Genomic DNA, 13,738 nt, shown 5'->3' on the forward strand with positions numbered 1-13,738 from the left:
CAAAGAAAGGTGACCCAACAGAATGTGTAAATTATCAAACAATATCATTAATACCACATGCAAGTAAAATTTTGCTGAAGATTATTCAAAAACAGGTGCAGCAGTACATCGACAGGGAACTGCCAGAAATTGAAGCCAGATTCAGAAGAGGATGTGGAAGGAGGGATATCACTGCTGATATCAAATGGATCTTGGCTGAAAGCAGAGAATACTAGAAAGACGTTTACCTGTGTTTTATTGACTATGCATAATACATTTGACTGTGTGGATCATAACAAATTATGGATAACACTGCAAAGGATGGAAATACCAGAACACTTACTTGTACTCCTGGGAAATCTGTATATAGACCAAGAGGCAGCCATTCAAATAAAACAAGGGGACACTGCGTGGTTTAAGTCAGGAAAAGTGTGTACCTGGGTTGCATCCTTTCACCATATTTATTCAACCTGTATGTTCAGCAAATTATCTGAGAAGCTGGACTATATGAAGAAGAATATTATATCAGGACTGGAGAAAAACTAATTAACAATCTGATATAAGCAGATAACACAATCTTGCTTGCTGAAAGCAAAGAGGACTTGAAGCACTTATTGGCGTTGTTGTTAGGTGCCGTTTAGTCAGTTCCAAAGTACAACAGAACAAAATACTCTGCGGTCTTGTGCCAGCCTCACAATCATTCCTATGCTTGAGCCCATTGTTGCAGCCACTGTGTCGATCCATCTTGTTGAGGGTCTTCCTATTTTTCGCTGACATTCTATTTTACCAAGCATGATGTCCTTCTTCAGGGACTGCTCCCTCCTAATAATATGTCCAAAGTATTTGAGACGAGGTCTCATCATCCTTGCTTCTAAGGAGCATTCTGGCTGTACTTCTTCCAAGACAGATTTGTTCGTTCTTTTGGCAGTCCATGGCATATTCAATATTCTTCGTGAACACAACTTAAAGGCGTCAATTTTTCTTTGGTCCTCCTTATTCATTGTCCAGCTTTCGCATGCAGGTGAGGCGACTGAAAATATCATGACTTGTGTCAGGCACAACTTAGTCCTCAAAGTAACATCCTTACTTTCCAACACTTTAAAGACGTCTTTTGCAGCATATTTGCCCAATGCAATGCATCCTTTAATTTTCTGACTGCTGCTTCCATAGGTGTTGATTGTGGATCGAAGTAAAATGAAATCCTTGTCAAGGTTAATGTTTTCTCCTTTATCATGATGTTATCGATCCAGTTGTGAGGATTTTTGTTTTCTTTATATTGAGGTGTAGTCCATACTGAAGGCTACAGTCTTTGATCTTCATCAGTAAGTGCTTCAAGTCCTCTTTAATTTCAGCAAGCAAGGTTGTGTCATCTGCATAATGCAGGTTGTTAATGAGTCTTCCTCCAATCCTGATGCCATGTTCTTCATATACTCCAGCTTCTTGGATTATTTGCTCAGTATACAGACTGAATAAATATGGTGAAAGGATACAACCCTGAGACATACCTGTCCTGACTTTAAACCACATAGTATCCCCTTGTTCTGTCTGAAAGACTGCCTCTTGATATATGTATAGGTTCCTCATGAGTACAATTAAGTGTTCTGGAATTCCCATTCTTCACAATGGTATCCATAACTTGTTATGGTCCACATGGTCAAATGCCTTTGCATAGTTAATAAAACATGACAGTGGTTAGTGAGTTAAACACTTTCTGGTATTCTGTGCTTTCAACCAGGATCTGTCTGACATCAGCAATGATATTCCTCGTTTCACATCCTCTTATGAATCCGGCTTGAATTTCTGGCAGTTTCCTGTCGATGTACTGCTGCAACTGCTTTTGAATAATCTTTGCAAAATTTTACTTGCATGTGATATTAATGATACTGTTTGATAATTTCCTCATTTTGTTGGATCACCTTTCATTGGAATAGGCATAAATATGGATATCTTCTAGTTGGTTGGCTGAGTAGCTGTCTTCCACATTTCTCGGCTTCCAGCGTTGTTATCTGTTTGTTGAAACATCTGAATTGGTAGTCCGTCAATTCCTGGAGCCCTGTTTTTCACCAATGTCTTCAGTGCAGAAGATTTCAAGGCACAGCTCGAGAAGACAAAGTAAGGTATTACAATGACATTGCGAAGACCTGGACTTAGGAAACCAAAAGGAAGAACACTCTCAGCATTTCTCAAGCCAAAAGAACTGAAGAAAAAAATCAAGCCTGGACTTCTCCCTTCAGTACCATTGGTCCTTGATCATATGCTATCTCCTGAAAGGACTGAATGTTGGCCAATTCTTTTTGGTACAGCACATTCCTTTCATCTTGTTTTGATACTTCCTGAGTCGTTGAGTATTTTGCCCATAGAATCTTTCAATATTGCAACTGAAGGCTTGAATTCTGTCTTAAGTTCTTTCAGCTTGAGAAATGCCAAGCATGTTCTTCTCTTTTGGTTTTCCAACTCCAGGTCTTTGTACATGCATAATACTTTGTCTTCTCGAGCTACCTTTTGAAATCTTCTGGTCAGCTCTTTTACTTCATCATTTCTTCTGTTTGCTTTAGCTACTTGACGTTCAAAAGCAAGTTTCACTTACTAATGAAGATCAGAGACTACAGCCTTCAGTATGGACTACACCTCAACATAAAGAAGACAAAAATCCTCACAACTGGACCAATAAATAACATCATGATAAATGGAGAAAAGATTGACCTTGTCAAGGATTTCATTTTACTTGGATCTACAATCAACACCCATGGAAGCAGAAGTCAGAAACCAGCCAGTGTATTGCATTGGGCAAACATGCTGCAAAAGATCTCTTTAAAGTGTTCAAAAGCAAAGATGTTACCTTGAGGACTAATTTGTGCCTGACACAAACCATGGTATTTTCAATTGCCTCATCTGCATGTGAAAGCAAGACAATGAGTAAGGAAGACGAAGAATTGATGCCTTTGACTTATGGTGTTGGCAAAGAATATTGAATATGCCATGAATTGCCAGAAAAACGAGTAATTCTGTCTTGGAAGAAGTACAGCTCCTTAGAAGCGAGGATGATGAGACTTCATCTCACATACTTGGGACATATTACCAGGAGGGAGCAGTCCCTGGAGAAGGACATCGTGTGTGGTAAAGTAGAGGGTCAGCGAAAAAGAGGAATTCCCTCGATGAGATGGACTGACTTAGTGGCTACAACAACAGGCTCAAACACAGCAATGACTGTGAGGCTGGTGCAAGACCGGGTTGTTTTGTTTTGTTGTACATAGGGTCACTAAGAGTCAGAACGACTTGACAGCACCTAACAACAACAACAAAAGTATTTGCTGGGCAGGACAACCATCTGCAATGGCACTGGAAGAAGCACTCAACTGCTGACTCCATTTGTTGAGAGTTCTTGACCAGCACCTCCTGATATTCAGATTTTTAATTAACACAACATGACACTGGTGTGGAGCATAGGCCCAAGAAATGATGTCTGAGTCAAGCAGTTAAAGGTGATTTCCCACAATGTGGGAATAAAGGTTCTCAAGGCTTTGGTACAGGTCTGTCTAGATTTGTAATACATGTGATTCAACACCAAAGACACTATTTCAAGAAAGGGCTAAGCAAGAAAGTAAGGAAGTGTTATACTGACTGAAAGGCACTCAACACAAAGCTATAAAGCAAATATGGTCCATGGTCTAACAGAGCTTAGTTCAGAGACATGACTCACACAAGATGGTAAGAAAACACTGCAAAACAGCAGGGAACTACATGCCAAATTGTGTGAAACAGGCTATACATGCCATTGGAGTTCAAAGAAGGGTGCCCTCAGAGTGAACTTACCCAGTGAGAGAAGACACCGGAGGTGGAACTTGAGCCAAGCCCTAAAGGAAGCAGATTTGATCACCAAAGGACACAAAAGCCTATGGTTACACAGTGGCACAAGGCTGGATCCTGGAGCTGATGGGCACAGTGAACACTGCTGGACACACCCTATAAGCCTAAGGGCCTGATTCTAACTCCAAGTAGGCTAAGGTTAAGTACAAATTGATCCCTGGGTTAAGCAGTGAAGACTTCAATAAAAAGGGTCAACATTGTCTTCCTCTTCCTTCATCTCAAGAAGTAGTTGCTGGCGATGGTTATACAACATCATGGTGAATGTAATTAACATCACTGAATTGTACACATAAAAATGGTTGAAACACCAAATGTTTTCTCATACTTATTTCACCACATACAAAAAAATTATTTTAAGTCAATTAAAAAAAAAAGTAGTTGAAACAACAAAAGTGGAAGGTTCAAACAACAGTGAGGTGAAACCAAAGGGAAAAAGAGATGGTGTAATCTCTTTAGGATCTTACTAAAAATGGGTAAAAATTTGGAATGGTTCCTGTGGTTCCTGAAATTCTGTTTTTCAGCTCCAGATACCAGGGCAGACCAGACAAAGCCTTGGAGCTGAAGCCCAAGCAGTAATAAAGAGTGTGGATCTGCTGGAAGAGTCCTCTGGCTGGAAGTTGAGTAGGGTCTCCACCTAATAGATGGAAGCAATGGCACCTCCAATCTGACATTTCAAGAGATACAAATAACAAATACCTTAAATCTCACAACTCTCAAAGGTCTCGTGTACACACTGATTTTACCCTGTTCTTATTTGAGTTAGGCATATTAGACAAATCTCATTTTACAGATTTTAAAGATGTTTGGGAAGTTAAGTGACATGCTGGTGAATGAATGGCTGGACCTAGAAGCAAAGTCTTCAGATGTCCAGCCTGGCACTTCCTTCATTCTACTGACTTGTTTCTCAAGAAGATAATGTTCCAGCGGTCCTTATCTGAACAGTGCAAAGCTCCTCACAAAGAAATAAGCTTTTACTCAGAAGTCCTACTCTGGGCTCAAAGGCCTCAAAGACCCTTTGACAAGTGCATCTTTAAACGCAGGTGGGGTTAAAATACTGAAACAAAAGGGAGTGGGGGGCACAATACCAACAGGTGACTTAAACTACTTTCTAGGGAACAATATCTACCTGGTTCTAAAACTGTGTTCCCCAAATTCATTTGAAACAAACCAAAGTTGTAGGATTCATGGGGCCTCGACTTCATTAAAGCTTTGCTCTCAGAGGTCTCCATCTCTCTTACCCCCTTCACTGGGGTAAATGAAATCCAAAAAGAGGCAATCATCAGCCAAAGAGAATAAGCACTTAAATAATTTTAAATTCTGGAGTGCCAAAATTTAAGCTGAAACCCTTGCCTCTCAAGCAACAAACACCTACCACAACATTAGACCCAGTAAGGAATGCTTCTCCCATGCTGCCTTTTAAGGTGTCTGGTACCCATGACAGCGTTATAAAGGCTTTAGTGGTTTCTTCCTCTTTTGTCCCATTTAACTAAGAGCATGTGAAAGCAATCATTTGGAAAAACCCAGTCCTGCCCCGTTTCCCAGAAAAGCAGCTTCTCCTGGCTCATGGCACTTTGGAAGGTTGAGTGCTTCTGAGGCTGGCTGGGATGCAACCAGACATTGCCTCTCCGCTCAGGCTGGACCAGCAGTGTGGTATTTGCGGAACTCAGGAGCCAGGGGTCAATCTCTATAGCTGGGTCATTGTTACCTTTTCAATAAAAGCCTATTCTCGGGTTTCATGATTTCGTTCTCTTTTATTCACAATTTTCCTTTTGTCCTTTCCCTGCAACTGTGGCTCCTTCTCTCTCCCGCTGGCTGACCACCCAGTATCCCTGCTTCCTTGTGGGCTGGCTCAATACCACGTCGCTCTCACAGAGGTAGGATGAAAAGAGAGACCCTGAAACGATCCTGTGTATAATACCTCTGTGGGCGGTGGCTAGCACCACAGCAGGTGCAAAGCGGACGTCTGAAGGCTGATTTCCTGCACCCATCTAGCCACTAAGATTCTTATGCACAGGAGCAGAAGCAAAAAAATATGGCAGTTTGCAAACAGTAAGTGATCAATGTAGTTGCAGGGCACGATGCAGTCTGTTCACGTGGGTTCAACAAGCATGTGCTGAATCTCTAGGATGTACACAGGAGACTGACAGGAGAGCTCGCTTAGGCATAAATGGCTGGTGCAGTAGTTTGCAAGCCAGGCTGCACTTGAGAATCATCTGAACAAAAAACAAAACAAAACCATGTCTGGGGCTCCACCCTAGAGTCTGATTTAATTGGTGGAGGCAGGGCATGGGCATCAGTATTTTTAAAAAGCTCCCCAGGGGATGATTTGTGCAGCCAGGGGTAAAAACTTTATGTGGCCATATGTTATAGTTCTGAATAAAGGCTAAATTTAGATTTTAGGTTATGGGAATCGACTGCAGGTTTTTGAAAGGAGGAAACACGATGACGGCTATAACATGGGGAAGCTTCTTCTGACTGTGCTGCACAGAACAGACTGGAGTGAAGAAAGATTGGCAACAAAGGGACCTGGTAAAAGGTTACTGTAATAGTCCAAGGAATAAAGTCCTCAACTAAGTGGTGGCCTTGGGAATGGGAAGAACGGAATGGATTTCCTGGAAAGTACAGGATAGGACAATTTCAGGACCATTTGGGGTAAAGTGGATGGAACAGTCTGGCTGACTCTGGGGCAACAGCAGGGAAAATCAGGAAGTGACTGGGGAGGCGTTCTTCCCCTGTGCCCCTACCCATGTGGGCCCATATCTCAAGCTACAACAATAATTGCAGAAGAAAGAATTTTGAAAGGTTGGGAGTTAAGAACCCAAGAGAAGAAAAAGAATATAGAGGGGTGGATTTTTAGGGGGTTAAGTTCAAGGACCATTAACTTAAGTAATAAAGACCAAACAGATTCAGGACACAAAATGAAGCAAAACTTTCTGCATTCACAGATTTTTCCCCCCACAGATTTCTGATATAGTAGGAAAGCTTCACTCTTCTCCTACTCAATGTATTTATTCTTTCGCCTTCACCGGAGGGGTCACACACACCACCATTATTTCTAGGCTCAGCTCATACAAAGAAAAATACAGCCTCAATTATAGCTTCAAACACCTTGCTAGGAGATGCCTATGTCAGAAAGGAAAAGCCAACAAGACAAAATGAAGTAGGGTGACTAGGGAATGCACTCAGTTAATCTGAAGTGTAACTTGGCACTCCAAATAAAAGCTACATTATCCTGAGCTGAATGCTTTTACAGCTTAAGGAAGTGAATGGGATGACCCACTTGAGACAGCACCAAGAGAACAGAGATGACTTCACACCACTGGAAGATGGCAACAGGCAGAGAAAAAACATTGAATAATTAAAAGAGAACTGGGCCACACCTTCAATGTTAGCAGAGCTCAAATTTCCCATTTCTCCCTCGCCTTCCCTAAAACAGCCAGACCTTGTATTTAACCTGTTTATTCAATGCTTGATCCAACTGATCACTTTAGAGCACACACACGAAAATAAGTTAATTGTTATTTTATTGTAGAGGAAAAACATCCTGAATGTTAAATAACAATACTTCTTGACAAAATAATTCTTCAGGGTTTGCCAGCCTCACCATCTGGTCAGAGCTCTCAATCTCCCTGACCCTCGTAATGAGCTCCGCTAATATTGCCATAAACCACAGGGAAACCCAAAGGCTTCCAAATTTCTGCATAGATGCCCTTATTTAGTCCAAAGGTAAACAATGAACGATCTGGCAGAGGAATCAGGATAGCTGAGAGGAAAAATGTTAGCAATTGGTGACTCTAGAATAAAGGGTAGATGAGTACTCATTATACCATTCTTTCAACTTTTCATAGTTTCTGAAATTCGAGTTACAGGCAGACTTAAAAGCTGTTTTAACACAATTCATGCTTTTTTCCCCAGATTTGCCTAAAAAATATATTCAATGATTTCTTTTCAAATCAGAATAGAAAATCAGTTCTCCCAGGTGATGCCCACTCTTCTTTCCTGTCTAAGACAGCTCCCAAAGTTTCCCAGAAATTTTAAATTAAGGGGGTACAGTACACTGATATAGTGTTAGAGTCTTTGCAAGTTGTTTGGGTCAAAATCTCATCGAAGGTCTGTGATGGTCACTGCTCTGTCCACAACCGTCACGTGGCTGCAGCTCTGTGACAGGGGAAAAAGGAAGAAAGGTGAAGCCCGTGAAAAAATCCCAAGAAGTCATTTTTTAAAACTCCTTATTTAAAATGCTCATTCTAGACCAATGGGACCCAGTCTGGAAGCCAGAATCCAGAGAGGCCACAAAGTTACTGAAAGGGGACTGGAAATACACACTCCCACCAGCTCCCACCCATAGCTGAATCAATGTCTGCCCATATATTTGGTCATTGTCAAATGCATGTATATTCTACAATCATTTGTAAAGTATACATTTATTTAAAAGAACTGCTAAATTCATGGTGGTGTTTTGGTCATTACATCAACAGATAATAAAATATACCTCATCTCAAATGGGAGCCCTGCTGATGTAGTGGTTAAGAGCTACAGCTGCTAACCAAAAAGGTCAGCAGTTCAAATCCACCAGCTGCTCCTTGTAAACCCTATGGGCAATTCCATTCTGTCCTGTTGAGTTGCTATGAGTCAGAATTGACTCGATGGCAACAAGTTTTGGTTGGCTTACCCTCACATGGGGCATGCTAACTTTCAGCATACATAGGAGTCTTTATGAATGAAAACCTGGGCACTGGCGTCCCAGACTTTTTTCCTGATTGTACAGCTTCTATTTCAGCATCCTAGTACTTAGAATTTTATTACATCCCAAAGCAGACCAAACTATTTTTTTAAACAGATCTGTCAGAAAGTTCTACCTCATACTGACGTGGACACTGTCATTCTACCAGGTCTTAGTTTTAGTCCTTGGGATCACGAATTACATCAATACCTTTTTTGCACAACTCTTCTAAAACCTGAAGTCAGCTTTCATGTCCCTCGAGAGGATTTTTCTCCTAAATATCCCCAACTCCTGTTATGTGACAAGGTTCTGAGGCCCTTTTCCATAGTGGTCACTTTTTTCTGAACTCAGATGGGTAATATGGAGAGGACTGAACAGTATGGAGCAAAGCAGATCTAGCTCATTAGAGGTGAAAGGCTGTCATTACACATTACTGAAACACAGGGTCCTACCATCAATAAAACCTTTCATTCACAGAACACAACTCACATAAAAAACAACTTCCTACAAAGGTCACAGAATTCCTTTTATCTAAGCAAAATTCTAGCATCAAATATGCTTTACCTGTTTTTATTATTGAGGTAAAATTCATATAACATAAAGTTAATCATTTTAAAGCGTGCAATTCAGTGGCATTTAGTCCATTCACAATGTCGTGCAACCACCCCCTCTATCTAGTTCCAAAACACTGTCATCATCTCCAAAAGGAAATCCTGTGCCCATTATACATCACTCCCCATCCGCCCCTTCCCTAGCCCCTGGCAACCACTAGTCTGCTTTCTGTTTTTATGGATTAGCCTATTCCAGATACTTCTTATAAATGAGGACATACAATATGTAAGCTCTCGTGTCTGGCTTCTTTTCACTTAACATGATGTTGTCACGGTTCATCCACACGGGAGCATATACGTCATTCCTCCTCACGGCTGCGTTTTACCTATCTTTTAGTAGCTTTTCCCTCTGCATTCAAACCTCTTATTGAAGTGCATACTTAGCAACTGATGCTGATGAAGAAACAAACATTTTGTAAGCCAGGGAGTGAGCTAGGTACTTTCCGCACATTAATTCTCTCAATAACCCAACAAGTGAAAAGATAAGTGATAAGGGCTGATCTCCTCTGCAGGTCAGAGGATGACGCACCTCATCAGGTCTGACTGTCCTCCCCGCTAGAAACAGCTCCAACTCCCTCCATGCGGTACTTACACAGAACAGAGGTGGGTCCTTGCTGTGTGGATGAAATCCTTTCTGGCGACAGGAAGAAATTTCCTCTAGTCCATGGTCTGTGAGTTTGAAGAATCCAGTTCTGAAATAAGAAAATGCAGGCTCAGGTCAAGCAAAGGTGTCCCCCTATCCCTAACACACACACAGACACAGACACAGACACACAGACACAGACACACACACCAGGAAACTGGTTCTGGTCTACAATGCAGAGCTCATTTTGAGACAGCTTCAAAGTTCTGAGACCTTTTTTCCATATTGGTCACTTTTTTCGGAACTCAAAATGGATAATATGGAAGAGGTCTGGCCAGCATGGAGTAAAGCAAAGCTAACTTACTATCTGAAGGGCAGCCATAACCCATCATTGAAATACAGGATCTTAGTGGTCAGGAGCTCGGCTGCTAACCAGAAGGTCAACAGTTTGAATCCACCAGCCGCTCCTTGGAAACCCTATTGAGCAGCTCTACTCTGTCCTGTAGGGTCACTATGAGTTGGTATCAACTCCACAGCAATGGGGTTTTTTTTTTTTTGTTTTTTTTAAATCATCAATAAAACTTTTATAAAATGGGAAGTGATTGCCTAATAGATACAGGATGTTGGCTCATAGGTCTCTTCTCCGGTGAACCAATCATAGTTTGAGAATGATTCATCACTGCCCTCACTCTTGTTCTGCTGGGAGAATTCATAGTAAATGACAGGATTTGGAATGAAAAAGAAGTAACACTCTGAGACAATCTGTTTGATTTTGAAATTCTCTAACCTGACATCATTCTCTTGAAATTCCTATCACTTCAAGTCAAGCTTTGCAAATTTCTTGTGGACTTTTCTTAGAAAAGTGCAATGTAAGTTGTTGCTTGAGTATCTTTTTAAGCAAGCATAGTAGGTTTATCAGGATACGGACTTATCAGAACAGCAAATTAATACCACAACCTATATCCTTTCTGGAGGACAAAGAGGGAAGGGCCCTGTTAATTCAAGAGTAGTGGCCTTTCCTATGCTTTCCCCACTACCTCCTTATAACACCCAGCCTGGGTCCCCGTACTCACTCCTGGAACTTGGGGGAGCAAACAATGGCTATGGACTCTGGCAGCATCATCTGGTAGGAGCAGTGGGTGTGTAGATCAACACTGGAGAGAAAGGCAGTCTGTGTGGGATGAGTCTGAGAAGAGAAACAAAGTCAGAGAACCCTCAGTGATGAATACACAGCCAAGCACAGTCCATAAAGTAAGGGAGAGCCATATACCTCTCAAAACCTGACCATAATCTCCTTTTCAAGCACAAAGCCATTTGCAGTCATGAAGGGTATGTCAGAAGCTCATAATCAGTAATGAACTTCCTCTCCGGCATCTTGAACAAGTATGTGAAGGGACTCGTAGTTTCCCACTGATCAGAAGGATGATCCCTCTAGTTCCTAAACCTACCTGTCTCCCTCCTGCTTGGCGGCAGATCTAGACTCCAACCTTATGAAATCAAGATCATCTAAAATGAGTTCTCTTAACTTCTCGAAATATCATCTCAAAAATCTCTATCTCTTCATCTCTCTTCCCTTGATCCTGTCTTGGAGGGATGAGTTTCTCCCACCTATAAAGACGACCCGTATATTTTGTACTTTTGATTTAATGCTTTCTTGTCTCCATGTTACCTTGTTCCTCTTTATCTCCACTAGCTCCCCTGGCATAGAAACATGTTCAAACAACTATATACAACATGGATAAACATTAAAAATGTTGTGCAAAAGAAACAAGACAGAAAATAATATATATTATATAGCCCCATTTATATAAAGTTTAAAACCAGGCAAAACTATAGTGTTTAGGGTTATACACTTAGGGGGTAAAACTTTAGCAAAGCAAGAAAGGGACCACCTTAAAAGTCAGGAGCAGGATTAACTTTATAGGGGAGGGAGTGTGTCTAGGAGGGAGGGCCTGGGGGTGAGGGATATGCTTCTGGTCAGGTTCTATTTCTTGACCTAGGTAGTGTATACGCATAGATGTTTGCTTAATGATTCATTAAGGTATACATTGAGTTAATGCACTTTAATGTAAGTGTTATATTTCAGAATAAAAAGGTTTTGAAAAGAAGAATCAAAACAAAACACGTTTAAGCCTTTGTACACTAAGTCATTAATCTAGCAAACATGCTCTTGATCCGCTATTCCTTAAACCCCCCCATCTCATCGTCTTTCTCCTTTAGCTAAGCTCCTCGAAAAAAGTATACATTTCACTCATGCCACAATCTCAAGACCTCAATATCTCTTGAACCCTTAGAATCTGGTGTCTAGTCCCGCCATTGCTTAAAACCCACCAAACTGAGGTCATCAATGACCTCACCAAATCCAACCGGGTGATCTAAGTCTTCATCATTCTGGAGCTCTCTGCTGCAGGTGACATGGGAAACATCCTGACATACCTCCTTTTTTTTTCTTCCCCTTTTAAAAAAACTTTTTTTTACTGTAATTTAACTGAAAGCTTACAATTCACATCAGTTTCTCTTACAAAAACTTATACACACATAGTTATGTGACCCTAGTTGCTATCCCTGTAATGTGACAGCACCTTCCTCCTCTCCACCCTGTATTTCCCACATCCATTCAACCAGCTCCTGTCCCCCTCTGCCTATTCATCTCGCCTCCGAACAGGAGCTGCCCACTTAGCCTCATGTGTGTACTTGAGCCAAAATGCACACTCCTCACCAGTACCATGTTATGTCTTATAGTCCAGTCTAATCTTCATCTGAAGAGTTGGCTTCGGGAATGGTTTTGGTTTTGGGCTAACAGAGAGTCTAGGGGCCATGTCTTCTGGGGTCCCTCCGATCTCAGTCAGACCATTAAGTCTTGTCTTTTTACTAGAATTTGAATTCTGCACCCCACTCTTCTCCTATTCCATCAGGGATTCTCTGTTGTGTTCCCTGTCAGGGCAGTCATTGCTGTTAGCCAGGCACCATCTAGTTCTTCTGGTCTAAGGCTGATGGAGTCTCTGGTTTATGTGGCCCTTTTTTTTTTTTCTGTCTCTTGGGCTCATATTTTCCTTGTGTCTTTAGTGTTCTTCATTCTTCTTTGCTCCAGGTGGGTTGGGACCAATTCATGCATTTTAGATGGTGAAATTCCTTCTTAAAACCTTTTTCCTCCTTTGGCTTCTGTGCCTTAACCCTGCCCTCACTGTTCTCTTACACCTCTTGCTTCAATGCTGACTTCACTCTGTGCTCCCTTATGCGGCCTATTCCCCAAGTTGCCTGTGAATCTCTTCTTGCTCTCCACTCCTACCCCCTCCCAAGGCTCCCAAGGTCAGCTCTGTGCAGCCAACTCCCAGATCTCTCTCTCTTGCCTTGACCTTGCTCCCAAGTTATAGCCTCACATTTCCAACTGCCTGATAACTACCTCTACTAATCTGATATTTTACCAGTACCTTAAATTCAACATGCTCAGAACTGAACACACCAAGGCTCCTTTTCTAAAGTAAGTCCTCTTCTTGGATTCTCTATTTCTGGTTATGGGATGATTACTGCCACCCCCATGAGCCAGCCTGTAATCTCTGACTCAGCACTGACTCCTCCCTTACTCATTCCCCATCTCCTCTGAAATCACTCTTAAATGTACCTCCTCCTTCCCAAAAGTACTGTCACCACCCCAGCTCTTACTATTATTAGATTTTGTCACCACACTGAACTCTTAAAATCATCTCCCTGTCCCAATCTATCTTAAAACTGCCTTTATGTTTAATTTTCTAAAGTATGGGTTTGATCGTATCATTGCTCTGCTCAAAAACCTTCAAGGGTGCCCCACTTAAGTAAAAATCAGAACCTTCTGCCTATCCATTCAAGACCCTCCACGGCACAGCTTCAATGTGTTGTGTTAAAACGTGCCTCCTATCACCATTTCCTCACGCAAACCATAAACCCCAGCAAACTGGGCCACTCAAGGTTCTAGAAACATAGCCTGCCTATTCCCTG

General features: G+C 41.6%; 1 protein-coding gene across 3 annotated transcripts in view; it reads right to left on the minus strand.

The window, feature by feature from the left end:
* Positions 1–657: 657 nt before the first annotated feature.
* STAMBP (STAM binding protein) overlaps positions 658–13,738 on the minus strand; it is a 36,116-nt gene continuing 23,035 nt past the window's right edge. For all 3 annotated transcript variants that reach the window (XM_049856846.1, XM_049856845.1, XM_049856844.1), the window contains 3 exons: positions 10,837–10,949; positions 9,773–9,872; positions 658–8,004 (listed from right to left, as the gene is read on the minus strand). In XM_049856846.1, the coding sequence (XP_049712803.1) occupies positions 7,948–8,004; positions 9,773–9,872; positions 10,837–10,949 (270 nt within the window). In that variant the 3' untranslated portion in view covers positions 658–7,947. The remainder of the gene's footprint in view (positions 8,005–9,772; positions 9,873–10,836; positions 10,950–13,738) is intronic.

The sequence above is a fragment of the Elephas maximus genome, chromosome 17, assembly GCF_024166365.1.
Source record: "Elephas maximus indicus isolate mEleMax1 chromosome 17, mEleMax1 primary haplotype, whole genome shotgun sequence".
In the NCBI taxonomy this organism is placed as follows: Eukaryota; Metazoa; Chordata; class Mammalia; order Proboscidea; family Elephantidae; genus Elephas; species Elephas maximus.